The 23,741-nt window shown below is 41.1% G+C and overlaps 1 protein-coding gene across 4 annotated transcripts; it reads left to right on the top strand.

The window, feature by feature from the left end:
- The first annotated feature begins 846 nt into the window (after positions 1 to 846).
- Positions 847 to 23,453, top strand: LOC307248920 (msx2-interacting protein). 4 transcript variants are annotated; one of them, XM_080025468.1, is made up of 15 exons: positions 847 to 1,076; positions 2,242 to 2,556; positions 6,314 to 6,787; positions 6,948 to 7,099; positions 10,202 to 10,402; positions 12,151 to 12,302; positions 12,392 to 12,517; positions 12,611 to 12,724; positions 12,814 to 12,927; positions 13,038 to 13,138; positions 13,410 to 20,760; positions 21,145 to 21,213; positions 21,314 to 21,508; positions 21,597 to 21,755; positions 22,455 to 23,453. In XM_080025468.1, the coding sequence occupies exons 1-15, from the start codon at positions 994 to 996 to the stop codon at positions 22,584 to 22,586; spliced, it is 9,738 nt and encodes a 3,245-aa protein (XP_079881594.1). In that variant the 5' UTR covers positions 847 to 993; the 3' UTR covers positions 22,587 to 23,453. The 4 variants fall into 4 exon arrangements, with proteins under 4 accessions (XP_079881594.1, XP_079881595.1, XP_079881593.1 ...); XM_080025469.1 differs by having other exon boundaries at positions 6,311 to 6,787; positions 12,157 to 12,302; XM_080025467.1 differs by having other exon boundaries at positions 6,311 to 6,787.
- Positions 23,454 to 23,741: the final 288 nt, after the last annotated feature.

Here is a 23,741-nt window from a genome sequence, read left to right as displayed (position 1 = left end):
CCTTTAATTTCAATACAAAAAATCATTGTTTTAATGTCAGTAATCAACTGTCAAAGTTTCATGATGATATGATCATGTAACTTTGACATTAAACCATGGTTCCGATTTGCTATTTGCGCCTTGTAGCTTTCCAGCAGGTAGTTGAGCATGTTGTCCACCCAGGTTCTGATCCTTGAAGGTCCTAGATAACATTTCTGGACACAACCTTTTACAACATGCCATGCCCATACAATCACATACAATCACTTTGCTCCCTGGGTATGTAGGGAGAGACACCCTGCTCAACGCCATGACTGAGAGAATGTTCCCTTTAAGAACTTTTAATTGCCACACCCACAAGTCCTGTCAAATGTTCTAGACAGCAAAAAAAGCTGTTTTTAGACTAAGTTTTATAACATTTATGTTTAATGAATTAAATACATTTTTAATCAGATTATTGTTAAAAGCCTATTGAGAAAACCAAAGTTGATGTCATCTTTGAGGGTTGCCAGAGCCTTTAACAAGAAATTATTGTCGGTAAGCTAGTCCATCAAGGGTTTACTTGTGAATGTTTGCATTACATTTAAAAACAATAGTTCAGCTTTCATCAAATTATCAAACAATATTGCAGCATTTATCCAGTAATTGCACGTGTTATAATATGCTATTGGAAGAAATTCCCACCCTGGTCCCTGGAGGGAAATTAGCATAGATAGTGTTAGGTTTTGTTACATTTTGTGTGTAGGCTATATTCCTTACTGACGAGAACGCGCGACAAACCCTTCTCGGGATTGCGCAGCGCGCACCCAAAACCACCAGGAGCGAGCATGGGAGCGAGGCTCGCGCGCGTTCATGTGCACGGACCGAGGACGCAGCAGCTAAAGCTAAACGGGCAGAAGCTACCAGGCCCAGATTATTCACGGAGTCGTTCATTTTGTTCAAGCGGACCTCCGACCGGCAAGGATTAGAAACGTGCGAGATCATATGTGTATGAAGGGGGGAGACTAGCGCAAGATGGTTCGGGAAACCAGACACCTTTGGGTGGGAAATTTACCCGAACATGTCCGGGAAGAGAAAATTGTGGAGCATTTTAAACGGTGAGTTACGCAAGAGGGGACCCTCTGTTGGTGGAGCAGCGCGCGCTGTGTGCAACACGAACGTTAGCTGGTGTCGCTGGGTAGCCCGTGCTTATTCAGCTAACGTTAGCAATTTTTAAGTTTTTGTCATGGGGTTTCATATGTGCTGCATGAGCTATTTTGCAACATAGCGAGTGTTGTTTAAACGAAATGTCGGGAATAGACCCACATAAGTATAAATATTTACGATTTAAAATATGTGGCTAACTTTTGCTCAAGCCCGGAGACAAGTAAGCTAGCAAGGTATGCTAGCCACCGAGCTACCACCCAACCAACCATTTTGTGGGAAGTCGAGACGTTTTCAAAATCGGTATAAGCCTAAAGGGAGCCAACGTTAGCTGGACAGAGGGTTTAATAACATAGATGCATTCCTTGTGTTATTTTGGCCACTGGAAAAGTCCGAAACATAATGTTATTTTAACCAGAGTTGTTGGATAAATATAGAAATGTAGACAAGTCAAAAACAGAGTCCACAGGGCTGATGATCAAAGGTTAGCGAGTTGTTGAGCTGCTTGACGTCGGTAGCCATCACAATATATACTCGGCTAAGATACTCCTTGCTAATTTTGCCAAGTTTACGGTAATTTATAAACAAGGTTTTGCTTCCGCTTCTAACCAAGTACTTGAGTTTCAGATGAGATTAAACGAGTATGCTATCCGTGTTTATAGAAATCATTTAAAGCTATTAAACGTTATATGTCTAACATTTTTTACGTAATGTTGAGGCCACTCAAGTCCGCAACATAACAAACAGTATCCAGTTCCAGTTAATGGTAGCTATTGTGGCAGTGGCACCCCATTATTATTGTTCCGGGGAAATCCGTGTTATTTATTTTAGTATGTTTTTGAGAAACTCTGACATTGTTATGTCCCAGAGCTAGATTTGAATAACATTAGGGCTTTGAAGTTGTTTAAAAAAAAAACCATACTCCTACCTACTTAATTTCGTACAGTTAATTCTGATTTTGTGGTCTTAAAAACCTTTCTTTAGTTTATTGTAGGCAATTCATTTATTTGTTGTTGTCTGCTCTTTATTTACCTGACATTGGTATTGCATAAATATGGCTGCACTTACCCTATTCTTAGATGTTGTGTAAGTGTTTCCTCTTTGTTTTTCTTCTCTCAGGTATGGGCGTGTGGAAAGTGTTAAGGTTCTGCGGAAGCGAGGGTCAGAGGGCGGTGTAGCAGCCTTTGTGGATTTTGTGGATATCAAAAGTGCACAGAAGGCTCACAATGCTGTCAACAAGATGGGAGACAGAGACCTTCGGACTGACTACAATGAGCCTGGGTCAGTGCCTAGCGCTGTACGGGGCCTTGAAGAAAGCTCCCCCTCGAGCAGTCGAGACGTTACAGGATTCACTAGGGCAACAGTTGGTCCAGTGTTTGGCCCACCTGTGTCTCTTCACACCAGAGAGGGACGTTATGAACGGAGAATAGATGGGTAAGTGGACACGGCCTCCCCTATAAATCCAGTGGTATTGGATAGGTGTAAAACCTAAACACATAGTGGGGTCATTCATGAGGGACAGACGCCTCAAGGGGGTTACACAAGGTAATTAGGGATCGTTCCACTTTTCATCATAACAACTGACTCGCCTTTCCCACGGGATCTAAGTAAATTAACTACACATTATCATTTGGTAAGGTATAATTCAAGGTTTGACATCTGGTTTGGATATTACATCAATGAGGAATATCCTGGTGAGTTTTGGATTTATTACATTTTGTGGGAAACTACCGTGGGGAGCTTTTGGATATTTCTAAAACATTTTTCTCCTAAATCCCGGATCTAACCTTGATTTTTTTTACTTGGAATCGCTTGAAACTGGAAGTAAGTCCATATTATGAAGGATGTACTTTTCTTTTAAGAAACTATTTAGGCTATATATATATTTACTACAAGGATCACCCATCACAGGCTGTCCGTTTTTTTATTCTCTTGGCAACAACTGATGGTTGGACTACTTTTTACAATTTTTTGCATCAGTGGGTTCGGCTTGTTTTGGATTTAAGTTTTGGACAAGTGGATGGAAGAACCTCACATTTTTGACATATCATAAGAAAGACCAACGTAAAACAAATGTCTTAGGATATTGCGATCATTTAGGATAATATTAACTAGATATAATACACATTTTTTGTCCCAAATTTGGAAGCTTCACCAAGAAGACTGTGCAACAACTCTGAGGATCCAAACATCCAACCAGCAAAGTTTGTGGATCTACTTCTTGTTTTGGATTGATGGTCATGAAGACATATGAAGACCGCATAGCTGGGATGTACCCTCCTGGATGTACGCAATACTGATACCCTATGTTGGATGTACTGATGTTGACGCTAGTACGGATAGTGTAGTTGCCATTCATTTGGATTACTCGAGTATGGATGTAGCTGCAGCCTCAGTGAGGAGAAGAGCACTCCAAGTATGTTAAAGAGATCTGAAGACAACTTTTTTTAAAGTTACTTGAAATGTTGCAACAAAGATATGAAGCCTGCCGATACCTACACCTGATGGATTTTCGAAGTACTTCATGCCCAAAAGCCAATGGGGATTTTATCAGCGGTGATCATACTATCTGAGTCTACGAGCCTGTGTGACGTTAAACTACTTGCCATTCAACACTGGAATACATTTTGGACCTTTTAACTATTGGAACATATTACTTCTTCATACTGCAAGACAAGACTGATCCAGTTGGAAGCGTTTTCCATTCAGGATCCACTCACTGTATAGTCAACCTGGAATATGCTAAATATCCTGAAGTTCATCATCTTTTCTTTTTTTTTATCCATATTTATTTATGAGGGTCTTTTGTTGCTATTTTCATGTCCTGAAATCCATTAAGATGTCCATTTCTGTGATTATTTTGTTTTTCCTTTTTTCCATCCAGTGAAGAGAAATAAGTAGCCTAACTGTGGATTATTCATCAACAATCTACTGGCCTGGTGCTCAACAGTATTTGAAGATAACGTGCAGTGCGTTTCAAGAGAACCGTTTTTGCCAAATTAGATGTATTGTTTTTTCCTCTCGTTTTTCACTCGGGCTCTCACATTCTGACAACCTAGATTTTATTTGGATTAGTTTCGGTAACTTCTTTTCCAAAAGGTTGGTATTGCTCTGCCCTCTGCATATTTTTTTTCTCTAAACCTCCTTAGTGCTTTGTCTAATGTTAAGTTTGCACTGCTTTTAAGGGAAAAAATAATTTGATCAGAGGGAAAGATGTTGTGATATTATAAAATGTGTATATATATATATATATATATATATATATATATATATATATATATATATATATATATATATATATATATATATATATATATATATATATATTAGGGGTGTGCACGTGTAACCGTTTAGTAAATCATAACCGTTTAGGAAAAATCAATAAACGAAAACCGTTTTTTTTTTTTCTTCAAATTTCAAAGTTTCTAAATATGTTCTGGAGACACGCGTTTATTGATTTTACATCACTAATAAACTCATTGGGGATGATAAAAGCTAGTCTGCCGAGAATCTGTCTGTCCCTCGGCGAGTGTGTGTGAGTGAATGAATGTGTGTATCAGCGCACACACACACACGGGGAGTCGCCGTGCTGGGACTCGACTCACAGCCACGGAAGAGTGATGAAAGATAACCTAAAGATTAAAGTTACCCGGTTGACGTGAACTACGCTCGTAAGTAGCCCGAACTTTATAACACCTGTTCAACATGCATTTAACGTGGACATGTAGAAAGCGATAGGCTATATTAATCAGGAAATGAATGAAGCGCGATTATGACGGCGAACGCGCGCGTGTGCGCGCGTGTGTGTGTGCGCGTGTGCGTGTGTGCGTGTGTGTGTGTGTGTGTGTGTGTACCATGGACCTATTATAAGAGGTGTGTAAACGAGCGTAGTTCATGTCAATTGTGTGTTTACAGGCGAACGAACGCGTGTGTGTGTGTGTGCGCGCGCCTACAAGACGGCGGGGGCACGAGGACAATGACGTCACGGTTAACCGTGTACACGAAAAAAAATTGTCGTGTACACGGTTAGGCATTTTTGTAAATGTTCACACCCCTTATATATATATATATATATATATATATTTTTTTTTTTGTGATTTCTTCATATAAGTTCCTCTTTTTTCCAGCACACAAGTACTACAAACTATTGTTTTCACCTTTAATACATTGATCTGAACTGCATGACATTTTAAAATTCAACGTCCTCGATAGAATAATCTATCCTTTTAATATTTAAGAGAAATGCTTAATTTTCTTTTTCTGACCTGTAGTAGTTCATGAACAGTCCGCATCTAAAATCAGCCCCCTGGACACTCAGAGGAGCCAAAAGTGTTTAATATTTTTGTTTTTTTTTAAACGTAAAAAGACTTGACTCTTTAACTTGAAAAAGACTATGAATAGCATTTCAACATATTAGATGGTTGATCGTTACATTGGAAGTACGTTGTAGTGACTATCAGAGTCGGGGGCAGCTTTGTTTCATGTGACTGTTTATGAATTTACTGTAAATTGTGCTTGTTAGTAAGCTTGTTGCTCAGAAAATGACATGTCATTTTAGGCTAAGGGCAGTTAAGAGATTGGAGCAGTGCCACATAAGTCGTCCATTTTAGTATTTACACACAAACAACATTTAATAGGTTGACCCCGTTATGTCATGTATTGAAGAGCACAATTATTCAGGATATTTGTCTATTTGTGAGTCATTTTGTGATATTTGTAAAATCACTGTTGAACGACTTCTTTTGTGCTAAAACCTTGAATTAACTTTTGTTGTGAAAGATACTACTGAAAAGTTAAAAGTAGTGCTTTAACATATTATTCACTAGATTTGAACATTACTACATCAGTTGAGCCACAGAAACCCCACAGTATAGTCCATGTTTTGTTTTTATACTAAAAAATTATTAATTTTGCCAAAGCACGACATACATTATTTTTAATGTATATCTACATGAAGAATATCCACATATCTCTTTTTAATGCCGATATTAAGCTACTTTAATTGACCAAACATCTCATTGGGTTTGCTCTCGGCTGTGTCTCTGAGCTGTATATTTGCTGTACGGGCCTATTGATTTATTGTTCAATTAAATGCCTAAATAGTTTTATTTGGAAAAAAGTTATTTTCTTTTTTTGTTTAGAATTATAGTAACTCTTTGTCTCTCTCTGCCCTGTTCTTATTTCACAGTAGCTCAGAAAGCCGTGAACGTGCCTATGATCACAGCCCATATGGACACCATGACCGCAGTGGCTCTTTCGACAGACAGCGTCACTACAACGCAGATTATTACAGAGATCGTTCTATGTTTGCTGCTGCTAGCACAGGTACAACTGCTATCGGGGCAAGCTTTGAGGCAACAGACCCACATTTTGACTCTAGAATTCGAGACCCCTTTACTCTTACTAATTCTACACGACGTGACCTATATAGAGAAGACAGAGGGCGGCGGGTTGATAGAACCTACCATCACCGTCGGAGCCGATCATCTCATTCCTCACAGTCAAGGCACCCTTCCCCACAAAGGACCACGGGACAAACCCCCAAAACTCCTCATTCCCCTAAAAGAGGTCCTCTATCCCCTGGGAGAGGCCCACGATCTCGGTCCCACAGCAGATCTTCAAGCTCTGATTCTGTCAGCAGCACCAGCAGCACTGGCAGTGGCAGGTGTGACTATAATTTGTTTTTGTTATGATATTAATGGATTCACCTAATGGGTGGACTGGATGAATACATTTTGTCAGTTCACAAACCATCAACAGGTATTAGCACATACTTTGACAGCCTGAGAAGTGTCTTATCTTTCTTCTCTTTTTTGTGACCACAGCGATTCAAACAGCAGTTCAAGTGATGGGTCTCGGGCACGCTCTGTTCAATCGTCAGCTACACACGCACCTCAGTCCTCCATGGGACTTGACTCAGATGAGCCACGCAGAAGCTTTGGAATTAAAGTGCAAAACCTACCAGTGCGCTCCACAGGTGAGTCTCTTAAGTTTCATTCTGCCTCTAAAAAAGTAAAATCGTAAAGTAAATAAGTAATAAACACGATACAATATACACATGTTCAACACCTTTGGTTGGCCAGTAGTCAGTGCATTAGAAAAGCTTAAATCAGAATTGATTCACACTAAATAGTATATACAATATACACTCATCGGCCACTTTATTAGGTACAGCTGTTCAATGGCTTATAAAAACAACTAGCTAACAGGGTTCAACATAACTTTTTTTTCCTACTGGCCCGCCGGGCCAGTGGATCCGAGTTTTACTGGCCCCTTGTATATTTTCACTGGCCCTGCACACACTTTTTTTTTTTTCATAATTTAGTGTCAATAATTATAATACCTGTATTAGAAAAATAAAGAAAGATAACCAGATCTAAAGGGAATATCTATACTGTAACAGTATAGATATTCCCTTTAGATTTGGTTATTTTTCTTTTAGTTAATTATATGAAATGTTGATATTGCTCATACACATAATATAAAACCAGGCAAACATATTGAATTAGAAGCCTACAACTGAAAGTATGTTGAAAGAGTCGGCCAGTATTTTAAAGTCAAGTAGTTTGATGGTTGTTTTTATTCTTGAATTTGGGCAGTTTAATGAATAGTTCACCTGCAGAAGTCATGTGTGGTAGGCTGTTTTTATTACTTTCTCTATATGCATTAGGGATGTGAATGTGTCGACCGAATGACCGGTTTTCCACTTGCGCTCAAGTTGACTTCAAAAATAGAATAGAAATCCGAAAATCAGTGGGTTATGCCGTTTTTTTAATGGGAGATTTCACCGTGTATGTGAGTTCACGTCTGGTCGTGAGCGCGCTGCAGGAGTGTCACTTCTCCATGAAGTGTCAGCTTCACATAAGAGTCCGGTGTGGGACCATTTTTTTCAAACTATTGATAAAAAACAATGCAGTGCAAAATATGCAGCATAAATTAAACGCTCGTCTAAGACTATGACGTTAAATCACCTTAGAAACACACAATGCCTTCGTCCGATCACAGCAGCGTTTCACCGTGTGATCTCGCCACCGTGTGATCTCGCCAGCGAGTGAGCCGCCGCGCAGATGAACTGTGGTTTGTGGCTAAAATAATAACCGGGGATATTCTCCCCGTTAGCGATTTCAATGGGAAAGACTTCCGCGATCTGATTGAATGTCTCGAGCCTGAAAACACAGTGCCAAACTGCGCGACTATAGGAACTGTACAGTGAGCGGAGTCCCTCCGTTCGTTTCTGTCTACAACCGACACAATCACCGGAGACGCATTCACAGCGTTTAAATAACGCCTCTCATTTGTATTACCATTGGGGCTTGCATGCAAATACTGTAACATTACGTCGGCAGATAAAGGAAAAGCGCAGTTATCATTTTCTGCACCTCAACCTCTGCTGTGGGAAGAAAGAAAGGAGGCAAAGCAAGTCGACTGATTTGTCGACTCGCAGGCGGACGGTAGGCAGCTCTGCCAACGGAGCGAGAGTGCACCCGCTTGTTGCCCCGCCTGTCAAAACGCCCACGCATCGGTTGTCCACTGGCCTTTCATTAAAAAATATATTTTATATTAGGTTTATTATATTGAGTCTTAAATAAACACTGCTTTCATTACGACTCTCAACGCGCATTTCAATGAACCATGATGTAGTCTACAAATAGATACTGAACTGTGATTGGCCAGTCACTGGCCCGGGCGGGACAGTGACTGGCCAATCAACTTGCCCTGCATATGATTTTACTGGCCCCGGGCCATCGGGCTATACGTTATGTCGAACCCTGGCTAATCAGCCATTCACATGGCAGCAACTCATTGCATTTAGGCATGTAGACGTGGTCAAGACAACGTGCTGTCAAACCGAGCATCAGAATGGGGAAGTGACTTTGGACGTGGAACGGTTGATTGTGCACGGCATGATGGAGCCATACTTTCATGTTGTTTACGCCAAATTCTGACCCTACCATCTGAATGTCGCAATTGAAATCAAGACTCATCAGACCAGGCTAGATTTCGTCAATCTTCTATTGTCCAAATTTGGTGATCCTGTGTGAATTGTAGCCTCAGTTTCCTGTTCTTAGCTGACAGGAGTGGCTTTTTCAGACCATTTTCTGTAAACCCTAGAGGTGGTTGTGCGTGAAAATCCCAGTAGATCAGCAGTTTCTGAAATACTCAGACCAGCCCTTCTGGCACGCCTCAACATTGCCATGTTCAAAGTCACTTAAACCCCTTTCTTCCCCATTCTGTTGCTCGGTTTTAACTTCAACAAGTTGTCCTGTACAGGTCTACATGCCTAAATGCATTGAGTTTCTGCCATGTGATTGGTTGATTAGTTATGTGTTGTAAGAAATTTAACTGCTCTGCCTAATAAAGTGGCCGGTGAGTGTACAGAGTACTTTTTAAATGTGCACGTGTCAGCCAATCGTCTACTTTCTCAGTGTCACTGTCACAAGCATACATATCTGAAGAAATTAGAACTCTAGAAAGTTCAAAGCCTACTAGGTCATAATGGAGAATATTGACAAATCACTTTGTCAAAATCAGAGAATAGCTCCTTACAATCTGCTACCTGTCCGTACTCTGGGTGCACTGAAAAAAAACTTTTGCAAATACGCAGCCCAGGCTCTGTATAATGATATGTAAACAAAGGGAATATAAACAAAGCAGACCTACTTTGTTTACATACCATTTTACAGAGCCTAGGCTCTGTATTAACAACAGATTTATTTTAAGCGCAAGCAGAGTACGGACAGGTAGCAGATTGTGAGGAGCTTTTCACTGATTTTGACAATGCGATTTGTCAACAAACTTGACAGTGACTGGGAATGGAAGCTGTAAGAAGAAAACAGCAATATTGCAAACATCATTACCTTACTACATATTTTTCCTTTTTTTTAAACAACAAAACACACAATATACCAACAACATCAAAAACGGAAGACAGAAAAACAGAAAACACTTCCTTATTTAAAGATTTGTGTTTAGACTAGTCATAAATATGATTTGCAAATTGTGGCAAACTCTGTTGTTTTTAGTGCTCTTTTTTTGAAGATAGGAGTTTGATTGCAATATTTTGTCTTCCCCTCGGCAGACACAAGTTTAAAAGATGGACTTTTCCATGAATTCAAAAAACACGGAAAGGTGACCTCAGTCCAGATCCATGGAGCAACAGAAGATCGCTATGGTTTGGTTTTCTTCAGACAGCAAGAGGATCAAGAGAAAGCCCTCACTGTCTCCAAGGGAAAGCTGTTCTTTGGCATGCTTATTGAAGTCACTGCCTGGAATGGTCCTGGTAGGTGATGACAAATAGACATATACAGTCATGTGAAAAAGTTTGGGAACCCCTCTCAGCCGGCATTATAATTTACTCTGCTTTCACACAAAAAAAATAAAAGTGGTATGTCTTTCATTTACCAGGAACAGCTAAGTACTGGGATGTTTTCCAAACAAAGATTTTTTGAAAAGCAGTATTTAGTTTTATGAAATTAAATAAAATGTGAAAAACTGGCTGTGCAAAAATATGGGAACCCTTGTGGTTTTGCTGATTTTAATGCATGTAACAGCATGTAAAACCGAGGACTTTAAACACAAAATTGGTTGGATTATGTTGTTAAGCCTTGAACCTCATATAAAGGTCTGTTTAATCATGAGAAAAGGTATTTTAGGTGCCTAAATGCAAGTTGCACTTCTCTTTGACTCTCTGCAGAAGTGAGACAGAATGGGATCATCAAAACAGCTCCCAAAAGATCTTAAAAACAAAGATTATTCATTGTCATGGTTTAGGGGAAGGCTACAAGAAGCTTTCCCAAAGGTTTCAATTGTCAATTTCTACTGTAAGGAATGTTGTCAGGGACACAGGCACAGTTGCAGTTAAACCCAGGTCTAGCAGACCAAGAAAAGTACAAGAGCGGCATATGCAGCGGATTGTGAGAATGGTTGCACACAACCCACCGATCACCTCCAAAGACCTGCAAGAACACCTGGCTGCAGATGGTGTATCTGTACATGGTTCAACAATTCAGTGCAATTTGCACCAAAACATCTGTATGGCCGGGTGATGAGAAGGAAGCCCTTTCTGCGCCCACGCCACAGATACAGTTGCTTGGAGTATGCTAAAGCTCATTTAGACAAGCCAGATTCATATTGGAAGAAAATGCTTTGGACTGATGAGACAAAAAATAAGTTATTTGGTCATTATAAAAAGTGCTTTACGTGGCGAAAGGAGAAAACTGCATTCCAAGTAAAACACCTGCTACCTACTTTCAAATTTGGAGGATGTTCAATCATGCTGTGGCCACTACAGGGACTGGGGCCCTGGTTAAAGTGGATAGTCGGATGAATTTAACCCAGTTTCAACAGATTATTCAGGATAAAGTTCAAGCATCAGTCACAAAGTTGAAGTTGCGCAGGGGTTGGATATTCCAACAAGACAGTGACCCTTAACACAGTTCAAATTCCTGCAGAGGGAAAAGTACAATGTTCTGATATGGCCGTCGCAGTCCAATGACTTGAATATCATCGACAATCTATGGGATGATTTGAAGCAGGCTTTCCATGCTCGGCAGCCATCACATTTAACTGAACTGGATCGCTTTAGTATGTAAGAAGAATGTTAAAAATACCTACATCCAGGATCCAGACACTCATCACAGGCTGTTATTTTTGCAAAAGGAGGCTCAACTAAGTACTGATGACATTTTTCTTCTGGGGTGCCCAAATTTATGCACCAGTCAAATTGTTATTATGCCTATTGCATATTTTCTATTATTCCAATAAACAAAATGACACCGCTGAATTGCTTCTGTTTACCTAAGGTATGTCATATATGTAAAGGAATTTGCTTCTTTGAAATCCCAGCTAATGATTAACAAAAATCCCCAAAATTAGAAGGGGGTCCCAAACTGTTTCATATGACTGTACAAAACAGTATTTTAAAGAATAAAACTAACAATTTCATCACACATTATTACTATGCTGGTAGTAAGGAATATGTGCTGGACATTTAGCAGCATTATTAATGAAATTTCTCCCTTTCCTCAGAAACAGAGAGTGAAAATGAGTTCAGGCCCTTGGATGGGCGGATAGATGAGTTCCACCCAAAGGCCACAAGGACACTGTTTATTGGCAACCTTGAGAAGACCACCAGTTATCAACAACTCCTTGACATTTTTCAACGCTTTGGCGAAATTGTGGTATGCAACTTTTGGACAATGTACTGTCATTGGTACATTTTAAAATGTGTAAATAAGTATTTTTAATTGTTCTGTCTTTTCTCCTCAAGGACATTGACATCAAGAAAGTAAATGGAGTCCCCCAGTATGCTTTTGTGCAGTATTCTGATATTGCTAGTGTCTGCAAGGCCATTAAGAAGATGGATGGAGAGTATCTAGGGAGCAACAGACTAAAGGTAGTGTTTACAGAAAACAAAAGTAACATTTCTGGTCTATGTAGTTCTTTTCATTCTAATGTATCTAATTTTCATTTGTTTCTCTTCTTTAAGCTTGGGTTTGGGAAGAGTATGCCAACAACGTGTGTTTGGCTAGACGGTTTGGCTACTAGTATTACAGAGCAATACCTTACACGGCACTTCTGTCGCTATGGACATGTAGTTAAGGTAAGCTGTTGTGTTTTAGATTTGCAGCTTTTATTTTAAATGCTGAGTTTTTTTTTTATTCTAATTGTATCTTTTTGTCCCCTTTTTAGGTTGTCTTTGATAGATTAAAAGGAATGGCCCTCATCTTGTACAACAACACAGACTTTGCTCAGGCAGCTGTAAGGGAGACCAAAGGTTGGAAGATTGGTGGCAATAAAATAAAGGTAAAAACATATATATCATTGGGTTGATTAGTGAAAAAGTATTTTACACACACACACACAAAGTATTTTCTGTATGCGATATGTGTTTTAACAACTTCTTTATTATTAAGGTGGATTTTGCGAGTCAAGAGAGTCAAATGGCATTCTACCGATCTATGCAGACATCTGGTCAGGACATTAGAGACTTCTATGAAATTCCCCCTGAACGACGGTACGTTTTTATTTTGTAAATTGCGTGCAATGGATCGTCGTAATTTATTATTAAATAGAATTTCTAAGATTGCTATTTGAAAAGTTTTGTCAAATGAAATGAACCCTGATTAAATACATGATGTCTTTTGTTAAGTATGTGATCCTATTTAGAATCATAGTTAATCTGCAAAGTGTTTCAGTACTTATTAATCTGAAAGTGACGGTGCAACTTTAATAAATGATTAATTATTTAACTGAATTCATTACTTTTCTCTCTATTCTCTCTACAGAGAGGAACGCAGGCCTGCATACCATGAATTTACAGCAGAAAGAGCTTACTTTGAGAATATAAGAACCCCTGGCCTCTATCCAGAGGAGGCTCGAAGAGACTATGCTGCTCGCAGCAGAGAACGCTTTCCTGAACTGGAGCACTATCAGGGGGAACCCTTTGACCCACGTTATCATGAAGAGCCAAGAGACTTTAGGGAATTCAGAGACCCCTTTGAGCAAGACATCCGAAAATACACATATATTCAAAGGGAGCGAGAGAGAGAGCGAGAACGTTTCGAAGCTGACCGCAGCAGGTGGAGCCCATCCCAGCCAAGACGACCTATTACTCCTACTGTATCTCCCTCACCATCTGAGCGAGCTCCCAGAGACTCAGAAAGACGGGTTTACAGCCAGTCCTCGGAGAGAAGTGGTAGTGTGAGCTCTATGTCACCACCACACTTTGACAAATCTGAAAAGACCCTGCTGGAACATGCCTCTAAGAGTGACATTAGTGAGAAGGGCAGTCAACCAGATCGTGTGGCATGTACTGAGAAAACCAAACGTGCAAAACGAAAAGAGAAAGGGGACAAAGACAAAGCTGAGAAGATTAAATCGAGGAAAGCAAAGGGGCAATCCCCATCTAACCCACAACCTGAAACAGAGCTTGAGACTGGTTTTGATGGATGTTCTGGAAGAGGAAGGGGATCAGACCAAGATGCTCATGAGAGGCAGAAATGTAAGGGGGATGGTGACTCTCTTGCTGGAAATTCGTTGTCAACTGTTCCTCATGACTCTGTAAAGAGTGAAAGATCTGAAATTAGTAAAGGTGAGAATTCAGAGCTGGAGGGCAAAAATCGAGTCAAGAAACATCTGAAGTCTGATATTGGAAATGATGGGAAAGATCCATCAGTGGATTCAGACCGACTTGCTGCAAGAAAAAGGCGCTTTGCTGATTCCGGTGGAAGGACAATTCGTCAGAAAAGAAGCAGGCATGAGGATGAGGATGGTATTCAGCCGGCAGACTTTGGGCCTAGTGCCTCATATTTGAAAGAGTCAGACACTGACAAACACAAAGATTCACAACGGAGAGATTCTAGACTCAAAACTGATAAAAGTGGAACTCAGAAGGATAGTCAAGATGACCTAAGAGGACAAAGAGAAAAATCTGAGGGATCTTTGGACCAGCTGGAGTCAAAACGACACCAAAGCAATACTTCATCCAGAAGGCTTTCACATGATGGGAGTACAGACCAAAGCAGTGTAAGGGAACACGAACATCAAACTGCTTTCAAATTTGGTACTCTGAATGCTGATTCCGACAAAAGTGGTAAGAATAAGGAAGAGCCTGTTGACATTGACCTCTCTCAGAGTTACCGCAAGCAAATGGAGCAAAATAGGCGGTTGCACCAGCAGCAGCAACGGCGCGAGTCTGACAAACCTGACACACCAGGAAGTCCCCAAGGACGTGAAACGGAGGACTTGGAACATCGCAGTCTTGTGCACGAAGTTGGTAAACCACCTGAGGATGTCACAGATCATTTCCCATCTCATAAACTAAAGAAAATAGAATTTGACACTGACCAAGGGATTAAGAAGGAGCGTGTCTACAGGAGTTTTAGACAAAAAAGTGAAGATCCTGACTGGAATAACACCGCCTCTCCAGGACATCAGCACTTCTCTCACCACGCAGATGAGGACTTTCTAGATCCTTCTCAGAAAGAGTTGAGTAGAAATGAGGACAAAATTCACCCAGATCTTGAGCCGTTAGTCAAAAGAACAAATAACACACAGGTTAACAAGCCAAACACTACTTTACTTAGTGGGGAAGTAGAGCATCAAAAGAGATGGGTTAAACAAGACATTTTACCTGACCTGAACTTTTCTAGAAGTCGTAGTACAAACATTCACAATCGCAAGGGTTTGGAATATGGTATTTGGCATGACCTGGAGCCTGGGGAACTGCGATCTGACCCTGAAGAGGACAGAGAGAACAAACCCCGCTCTCCTGTGCCTTCAACATCTTTGCCTTTTTCTGAGAGGCCAAGGGTTGACAGGTTTTCTGATCCCAAACTAGCACACCTTGAAAGGAACAAATTCTACTCCTTTGCACTTGACCAAACCATCACACCTGATACAAAGGCTCTGCTTGAACGTGCAAAATCTCTTTCATCTTCCAGAGAAGATAACTGGTCATTTTTAGATTATGATTCTCACTTTGCAAGTTTACGCAACAGAAAGGATACTGAAAAGGTAGAATCAACACCTCGACCTACACCCTCATGGTACATGAAAAAGAAAAAGATTCGAAGTGGATCAGAAGACAAACTTGATGACCGAAAGGAGGAGTCTAAGCCAGAGGAACAGGAACGCAGGGAATTATTTGCCTCCCGCTTCCTTCACAGCCCTGTTTTTGAGCTGGACTCTAGAAGACTTCAACACTTGGAACGTAAACATGAAGAACCTGAGCATCCACAAAACCAACAATCTGGGACAGTAGATGGTGAACTTGACTCTGGGCCTGTTTTCCTTTTCCATAGTCGTTTTCTGGAACTCACACGGCTACAACAACAGAAAAATAAAACCCAGCCGCTGCAAGAGGCAAAAGGAGACACAATTCTCATGGATGAGAAAAGAGAAGGAAAAGCAATTGTTCAAGAGCAACAGGTCTTGCGGTCACCTGAAACAACAGAATCTATAATTGAGCCAGAAATAAAACCCATCAGTCCAGCTGAAGAATTTATTTCTGAACCCCGTCTCACACCTCCTCCTGTCACACAGGCTATGGTCAAGGAATCTCCTCCATCAGAAGAGATATGTGTTGTCATAAATCCGCCACCTCATTTATATCCCCCTGTGTCTTTTATTAAGGAAGAGGTAAAGGAAGAAATAAAGGAAAATGAAGCTGTTCTTGTGTACCAACCGCCAACTGAGACCACATCTGATTCTGAACCTGCACCAGTAGCAGCACCTGAACCCAGTTATTCAGTGGATAAATGTAAACTTTCTCCTCCATCTGAAGGTACATTAGATATTGTTACTGAGGATGTAAAACTGTTCTGTAAAGAAAATACTTGCCGGCGTGATTCTCAGGATGAGTTTGTAAGCAGTTCAGAAGCGGAGCTGGATCCTGAAATGACACAACCCCAAAGGTCCGACTCAACTAGTCCCATACCGCCTAGTCTTGCAGAAGAAGTGGATGTAGGCAAGAAAGAGACCCATTCCACTTGTAAAGCAATAGCAGAGCCTGAGGGAGAGAAGAAACTTCAAGTTAGTAAAGTGCAGATGCCTATGGATGACGCGAATGAAGAGCCACTCTCACCACAGAGAGACCATAAAACAAAAGAAATAAAAAATAAAAAGGGCAGACAATCCCCTGCCCAAGTTTCACCAGTTTCCGCTATGTCTGCTGCTGCTGCTTCTGAGAAACAAGGTACACGCAAGAGTGAGCGGAAACGTGGATCATCCCCAAGAGCTGACTCAAAGTCCACTGGCAAATCTCCTATTCATGGATCAGATCCTGATATGATGGAGCCGAGCATACCATCAGGCAGGACAAGACGACGAAATGTTAAATCTGTGTATGCAACACCAGTTGAAGATGATGTACCAGTTCGTTCTGGAAAGGAAATGACAGAGTCACCGCGCTCTGCACGAAAGCGAGGTACAGACAAAGATGCAATGACACAAAATATTGAACAAGATCCACCTGCTCCAATCCCTGTAACTAAAAGGGGCCGTCCTCCAAAGAATCGCAGACAAGGTGAGGAGAGTTCAACAGTTAAAGTAGAAATATCAAAAACGGACAACAAAGACACAGATTCAAATGAATCAGAAAGTGGTGAACGCATTCCGAGAGCATCAAAAGGGAAAACACCCTTTCATGGCTCAAAGATTTCATCTAATCAGATCTCCATAGTCCTAGGATCTGGATCAGCAAGGAAAGGGGAAAAAACTGAGGTGGCTGAGGATGATAATCAAGAAATTGATCTAATTGATGAAGAGTCCTTGGCTTTGCAAAATCCATCAAGTTCATGTAAAGAAGATGTATCAATAGCAGTTGACCAAAAAGAGGAGAAAGACAAACAAGAAAGAGAAATGGGCAGAGATACAGATGTTACTCAAGAAAAGGCTAAATCAAATGGGAATGAGACAGATTCCCTGATCTTAGAGGAAAAATCCAATCAAGAAAATGACAGAATTGTACGAGGAAAAACAAAGTTGACAAGGACTCCAAAGTCTCCCGTCCTCAAGAACCTCAAAATCAGATTAAATGTCACAGAGGTGAAAGATCTTCTTCAGTTAGGGGATGATGAGCTCGGAAGTCAAGAGGATTCTTCAAAGAAGTTAAGACCTGTTGACCAAAGTGACCATGTTTCAAAGTGCAGTAATACTATTAGAGAAGGCTCCAACATTGAAGAAATGGAAAATGAGGCTTTGGAAAAAGAGGAGTCCATGGAAACGCCAACAAACTTAATTTCACAGGAGAAGGAGTTGGAGCAGGCATTAGAGAACATTTCTAAACTTACAGATCCACCTTTTCCAACTAAACCACCAACACCACCAATCCCACATACAGAAGTAAAATGTGACCCAGAGGAAGAAAAACCATCTAATCCTGCTAGCGAAACAGAACTTATGGCTGCTATTTACTCTATATCCGCAGAGGAAGCAACTGCACCCAACTTAACCCAAGCACCTCCACCAACTGCAGATGTAGGTTCAGAACCTGAGAGGAAAGCTGTGGCTCAGCCTACCAAGGAAAATGAACCTGAAGCAAATACAACCGCTGTACAGGATCAGCCTGTCTTCCCAATCACACCCAAAAAGGGCACCAAGGGAAGACCTAAAACCCCTAAACGTTGTAAAGGCCAAAAGCAAGTAAGAAAAGATTCAAAGGATGGACTTCCAATAAGTGATGAAATCACATCTCCTTTAGCAGATAGTACACCTTCCAGCTTGAAAATAGTTCCTGAAACAACTCAATCAGCAGCCACTGCTGCAGTTATTACTCCTACGTCTTGGAAACCAGAACCTGAGCCTTCTGCTGTTAAGGCTACGTATGCAGAGTCAGAGTCTCCTTCTGAAGAACAGATTGAAAATCTTAAATCTGTTATCCCCCAGTCTAAGAGTCCAATATACCCGAAGCCTCAACAGGTGCCACCTGAGTGCATCTCCCCTTCCCTGTCTCCACTAGGTAACAGGCCAAATATCAGACCCATTCAAACGGTCAGAATTCCTGTTTCTCCACCAGATTGGCACCACCAGTCTAAAGATACAGGAGTCTCCTCTTTATCTGTCATGCCATTAGCATCGAAGGAAAATCAGCCTTTACCATCAGACTCTGAAAACATGGGTATTGATCACGGCACAAGTGACTTAAGACAGATTCTTATGAAACACAAAAATGTTTCACTTCCAGGCAGTAGTTCTATTCCTAGTAATTTGCTAACCCTACGAGATCAGAACCCTTCTGAAAGTAATACTCCATCAGCTGTTGTGCCTAATAAGTCACCACAACCAGATAGTAGAATGCCAGTGCATCCAGCTCCACCTATTGTTCGACCTCCAGCCTCACTACCATCTGCTGAGACAAAATCTGTGATCTCTGTTATTGCATCTACTGCAACCTCTGTTATAAGTCGGGTTTGCAACCCTCCTGAGTCTGAAGACAAAGTAAACATGAACATTGGACATCCCTCTATGGACATGGCCCTGCCCAAACCAACCTATAGGCCCAGCAAAGAGGATACTGGAGCATACCATGGGGCATCGGTTGGTGATGAGTTGGGAAGTGCTGCACGCTTCATTATTGAGAGCCCAACTCTAGGTACAGGATCTTGTCCAGGTCTGAGAGTAAATACATCTGAAGGGGTGGTAGTTTTGAGCCACTCTGGACAGAAAACGGAGGGACCACAAAGGATAAGTGCAAAAATAAGTCAGATCCCTCAAGCAACAGCAGGGGATATGGAAACTCAGCAGTTGGTATCCATGCCACAGATAAAACAAGAACTATATGGTCATTCTCATACAGGACTTCAAAAGGGGCCTTCATCGCAGACAGATCATGCACATCCTGGTAAGATGCAGTCACCTTTGTCTTCTATTAAACAAGAAAGCATTGGTTTGGAAAAGATGGAATCTACTTACCAATCTGGAGTAGTAAAGCGTCTTACACAGGGTAACCAGCAAGTAATGAGTTACCATCAAGAGTACATGCCAATAAAACAAAAGAAAATGGACAGTGCTGATCCTCACAGTACAGATGGCGCTAAACCATCTTGGACCTCTGCTATAAGTCCTGCAATTAGTCCGCATTTGCCCTCTCCCCCTGGCAACCATGTAGGCTTTGTTACATCGACTGGTGAAAGAGCTCCCTCGCATATCAGTGGAGTTAAGCAGGAACCTCGATCACCTCGCAAGTCAGGTCATTCACACTCTCCATTTACTAAAGTGTCTTCACCCATAGGCTCCTCATCACCTAAGGGCATACCAGTGATGTTGTCCGCTGGCCTTCCTGCCATGCAGCAGTTTATTAGCGGTGTTCATCATCCCGAGCAGTCTGTTATCATGCAACCACACAGTGTGCCTGGAGGCTTAGGACGGATGTCTCCTCACCGTGTTGCCCAATCAATTCCAGTGGGACACCTTGTCCAAGGAGATGTTCGGGTCAATACTCCCCCTCTCTCTGTGATGAGCTATGGGATGCATAGTGACCCTCTTGCTTCTTCCTGGTCTGGCTCCATGCAACAACGGCCAGCCTCTCCCCAGGCTGTTGGCAGAGACAAGGTCCTCAAGGTAAACCCTGGTTCATTGAGGAGTCACGAGGCAGAGCAGGAAGAACCCAGACGCTTCCATCCGGCTCCAGGAAGACAGCCTGCCACACAGCTAAAACCAGAGACTATGCAGTCAGATCCTCGGGGCCCTTTGCGGGGTAGTGTCCAGTTAGAGACGTACATGGCACAAAGGGATATGCGTGTACTATTGCACCAACAAGGAGAACGTTTGGCCACAGACCCTCATTCAGGACGCATTCAAGAGACTCTTCACCCCTCTTCAGCACCTTCCAACCAACCATTATCCTTGTCTCCAAGAGCACATATTTTGCCCAAAGGTGTATCTGAAAAGGATATAACCAAGCAATTAGAGCAGGCAAAGAGGTCACACTCTCCTCTTCCTAAAGATGGAATGATTGGGATCCGACAATCTGGGCAAGCAATGGCATCTCCACAGAGAGTTCAGTTAATACCACCTAGCAGCTCATTCCAAGAGTACTCAGGGATATACTCAAATCCAAGAGGTCTTCATTCTCAAATACCGGATACATCTCCTGTTGGCCTTAACCAGCCACCTCTGAGTGTCACACCAACCATGGTGAGTTTACTGCACTTAACACTCCTGTTCATCAGGTACACCTTTGTAAATTTGGGGCTGCTGTGGCTCCTGATGGTTATCTTGCACCCTGCTAATAGCTTTGGAAAAAAAGCGCTATATAAATGTAGTCCATTTAAATTGCTGATTTAACTTTGTTTATTATGAAAGCTCTGGTTTTTGGTGCTGTTTAATTGTTTGGTTTTATTCTGAGTTTTTCTAATATTCAGTCTAACCCTAACCCTCATTCATATTAACATGGTGGACAATCATAAACTAGCCAACTTAGTGTAAATGAAATTATGGGTTGATATGTTCATGTTAAATAAAAATGTAATGTTAAACAAAGTGTTCATGACACGTTTCACTATTTTCTCAAATCCTTAGGGTGCAGACCTTCATGCAAAACCAGATGGCAAGATTACACAGCCTGTTAATATGGTGCAGTTGCTCACGGTAAGAGAAAAACGTTTCAATTGTGTTCAGGGCTGTTGGCCTGGACAAGAGCAGGCCTTGTCTGACATATTTGTCTTTGTTTTGTCTCATATTTAAACAGAAATACCCTATTGTGTGGCAAGGCCTGCTGGCACTGAAGAATGACACAGCTGCAGTCCAGTTGCATTTTGTCTGTGGCAACAAAGCTTTGGCTCATCGATCACTGCCACTGCAAGAGGGAGGCCCATTGCTAAGGATTTTCCAGAGAATGAGACTAGAGGCTTCACAACTGGAGAGTGTAGCTCGAAGAATGACGGTACATGTCTTGAGTCTTACTCCCATTGAGTTGAGTCTCTGTTTCATTAAATGTAGTCTGCTAATAACCTCTACCTTTTCCTCTACAGGGGGACAGTGACTTCTGTCTTCTCCTCGCTCTGCCATGTGGACGAGATCAAGATGACGTCCTAAACCAAACTCAAGCTCTTAAGACCGCTTTTATCAACTACTTGCAGGCGAAGTTGGCTGCAGGTATCATCAATATCCCCAACCCAGGTTCTAACCAGGTGAGACATGATTGATAATATGTGTAAAGGTTTTTCTGTTGGTGTTTTAATTTTATTTGCTGGATTTTTTTGCTCATGCTGCAGACCAGTGGTGAGCTCAGACTTTGACAAAAGTGGAAATGAATTAAACCCCACAGATCTCCTCTGTGAGCACAGTCTGTTGCTGGGTGCTTTTTGTAATGATAACATTTTGGGTACCAGTCTTGCATAATTAATATGAGCTTTCTTTTACAATTAGTGTTGAGAATTCAAGTATGGATGTAGATGTAACATACCAACTTTGGTGTAAAGCTGCAATAATTTTTCAATTAATACATTAGTTGTTTAACAAACAGCATTTTGGGGTCTATAATAGACAATCAAAAAATTATCAAAAGGTTAATCAATGGTGGAAATAACCCTTTGTTGCAGCCCTAGTCACGTCATTTATTTTAAGGCAAAAAATAAGATCAATAAGTTGGGGGCGCTCAAGGTGTAGTGGTTTGAGCGGCCCTCTTGAGCTTCAGTCGCAGCAGACCCGGTCAGAATCCCACCCGTGGTCGTTCTCTGCATGTCCTCCCCTCTTTGCCCCATTTTAACCCTCTCTCCAAATCTGTCTAATAAAGCAAAAAAACACCCAAAACTTTATAAATAAATATAAAATCGCTTGATTCTCTGTTACTTTTTGTGTGTAATTTGATGTTTCTCTTGTTTTTCCAGCCCGCCTATGTGCTACAGATTTTCCCACCATGCGAATTTTCAGAGAGCCACTTGTCCCAGCTCGCCCCCGACCTTCTCAACAGGATCTCCAGCATCTCGCCACACCTCATGATTGTCATCACCTCTGTGTAACCTTCACTGCTGGGAACCGTCCAGTCAATGGGTGTTCTTGCCGATGAACCTCAGGAAACCAGAGGAATATATTTGTTTTTTCCTGGACACAATGGGAACGTGTAGGATTTACCCTATCAAAACTTTTCGCTGTTTTTTTTTTTTTTTTTGTCTGGTGTTTTTGTCCTTCTCAAAAGACCTCGGGGATGGACCAAACCAGAATCTCAGTCTTATTGACAATTTCTCTGCTGTATTTCTATTTATTGGAGTTTAATTTTAATGTTTGGAGATGCTCTGAAGACAAAATCAGGATGTTTGATGAACAAGAATGAGTGACTCTGGGTGGCCTTTTTCTTTCATCTGTCTTTTATTGATTGTCATATTCATTTCTTCACCAGAGTGGATCATAAAAGCTGTTATGCCACAATGGCTAAAAAGACATTTCAACATGATATTTTAAATAATTATGTACAGACTTCCTCGCCTAGGCTTTCTTTAAAGGAAGAATCAACTTGTAAAACTATGGAGACCCTGTAGAGGACCATGTTCGTTTAACAGCTCCTTTACTTCCACCAGCTCTCCTCGTTTTCTCACACTATTGAAGCAGTTACACTTCTGGCAACCTGCCTTCGCATTGAACAAGCTACGGATTAATTTGGGAGTTTTTGAATACGGGACTTTGTAAATATTTTAAATATTTAAACTGACAATGGAGCTTGGACAACTTGACAGAGACAGCAACTCTGGGAGGTACCAGAACTCAAAGTGGAAATTTAGATGGATATCCTTGATTTTTGGGTGTAAATACTTGTAACACAAGAAGGTTGGCAAACTCTCCTGTGGAGTCTGCTGATGGCACTTCATATTTTGTAACTCAAATAAAACAAACTCCAGAAAACTTGAATAATTTAAGATATAATCATTTATTCTTTGTTTTGTGTTATTTGGCAAGAATATACATTTTTAATGAGAAACAGTGAATGAGGATTTCAATAGGAATATTAAGATTACACTTACATTTCATACCGTAAAACAAAGGTTTCAATAAACAAGGGGCTCCCTAGTTTGCTACGTGTATATGGGAAATGGAGCAACTCTTGTACTGTATTATCAAATTAACATTAACCGCAAATCGCATGAATGGCGTTTTAGTGGAATAATAACTTCATTTTGGTA

Source organism: Ammodytes marinus (assembly GCF_949987685.1).
Source record: "Ammodytes marinus genome assembly, chromosome: 4".
Lineage (NCBI taxonomy): Eukaryota > Metazoa > Chordata > Actinopteri > Uranoscopiformes > Ammodytidae > Ammodytes > Ammodytes marinus.
The sequence above is the reverse complement of the archived record's forward strand: the minus strand, read 5'-3'. Positions and strand labels throughout refer to the sequence as shown.

Coding starts and splice junctions, on each gene's coding strand:
- LOC307248920 (XM_080025467.1), top strand. CDS start 994: ATGGTTCGGGAAACCAGACACCTTTGGGTGGGAAATTTACCCGAACAT. Junction 13,139..13,409: donor GAAATTCCCCCTGAACGACG/GTACGTTTTTAT, acceptor TTCTCTCTACAG/AGAGGAACGCAGGCCTGCAT. Junction 21,509..21,596: donor GTGTAGCTCGAAGAATGACG/GTACATGTCTTG, acceptor TTTCCTCTACAG/GGGGACAGTGACTTCTGTCT.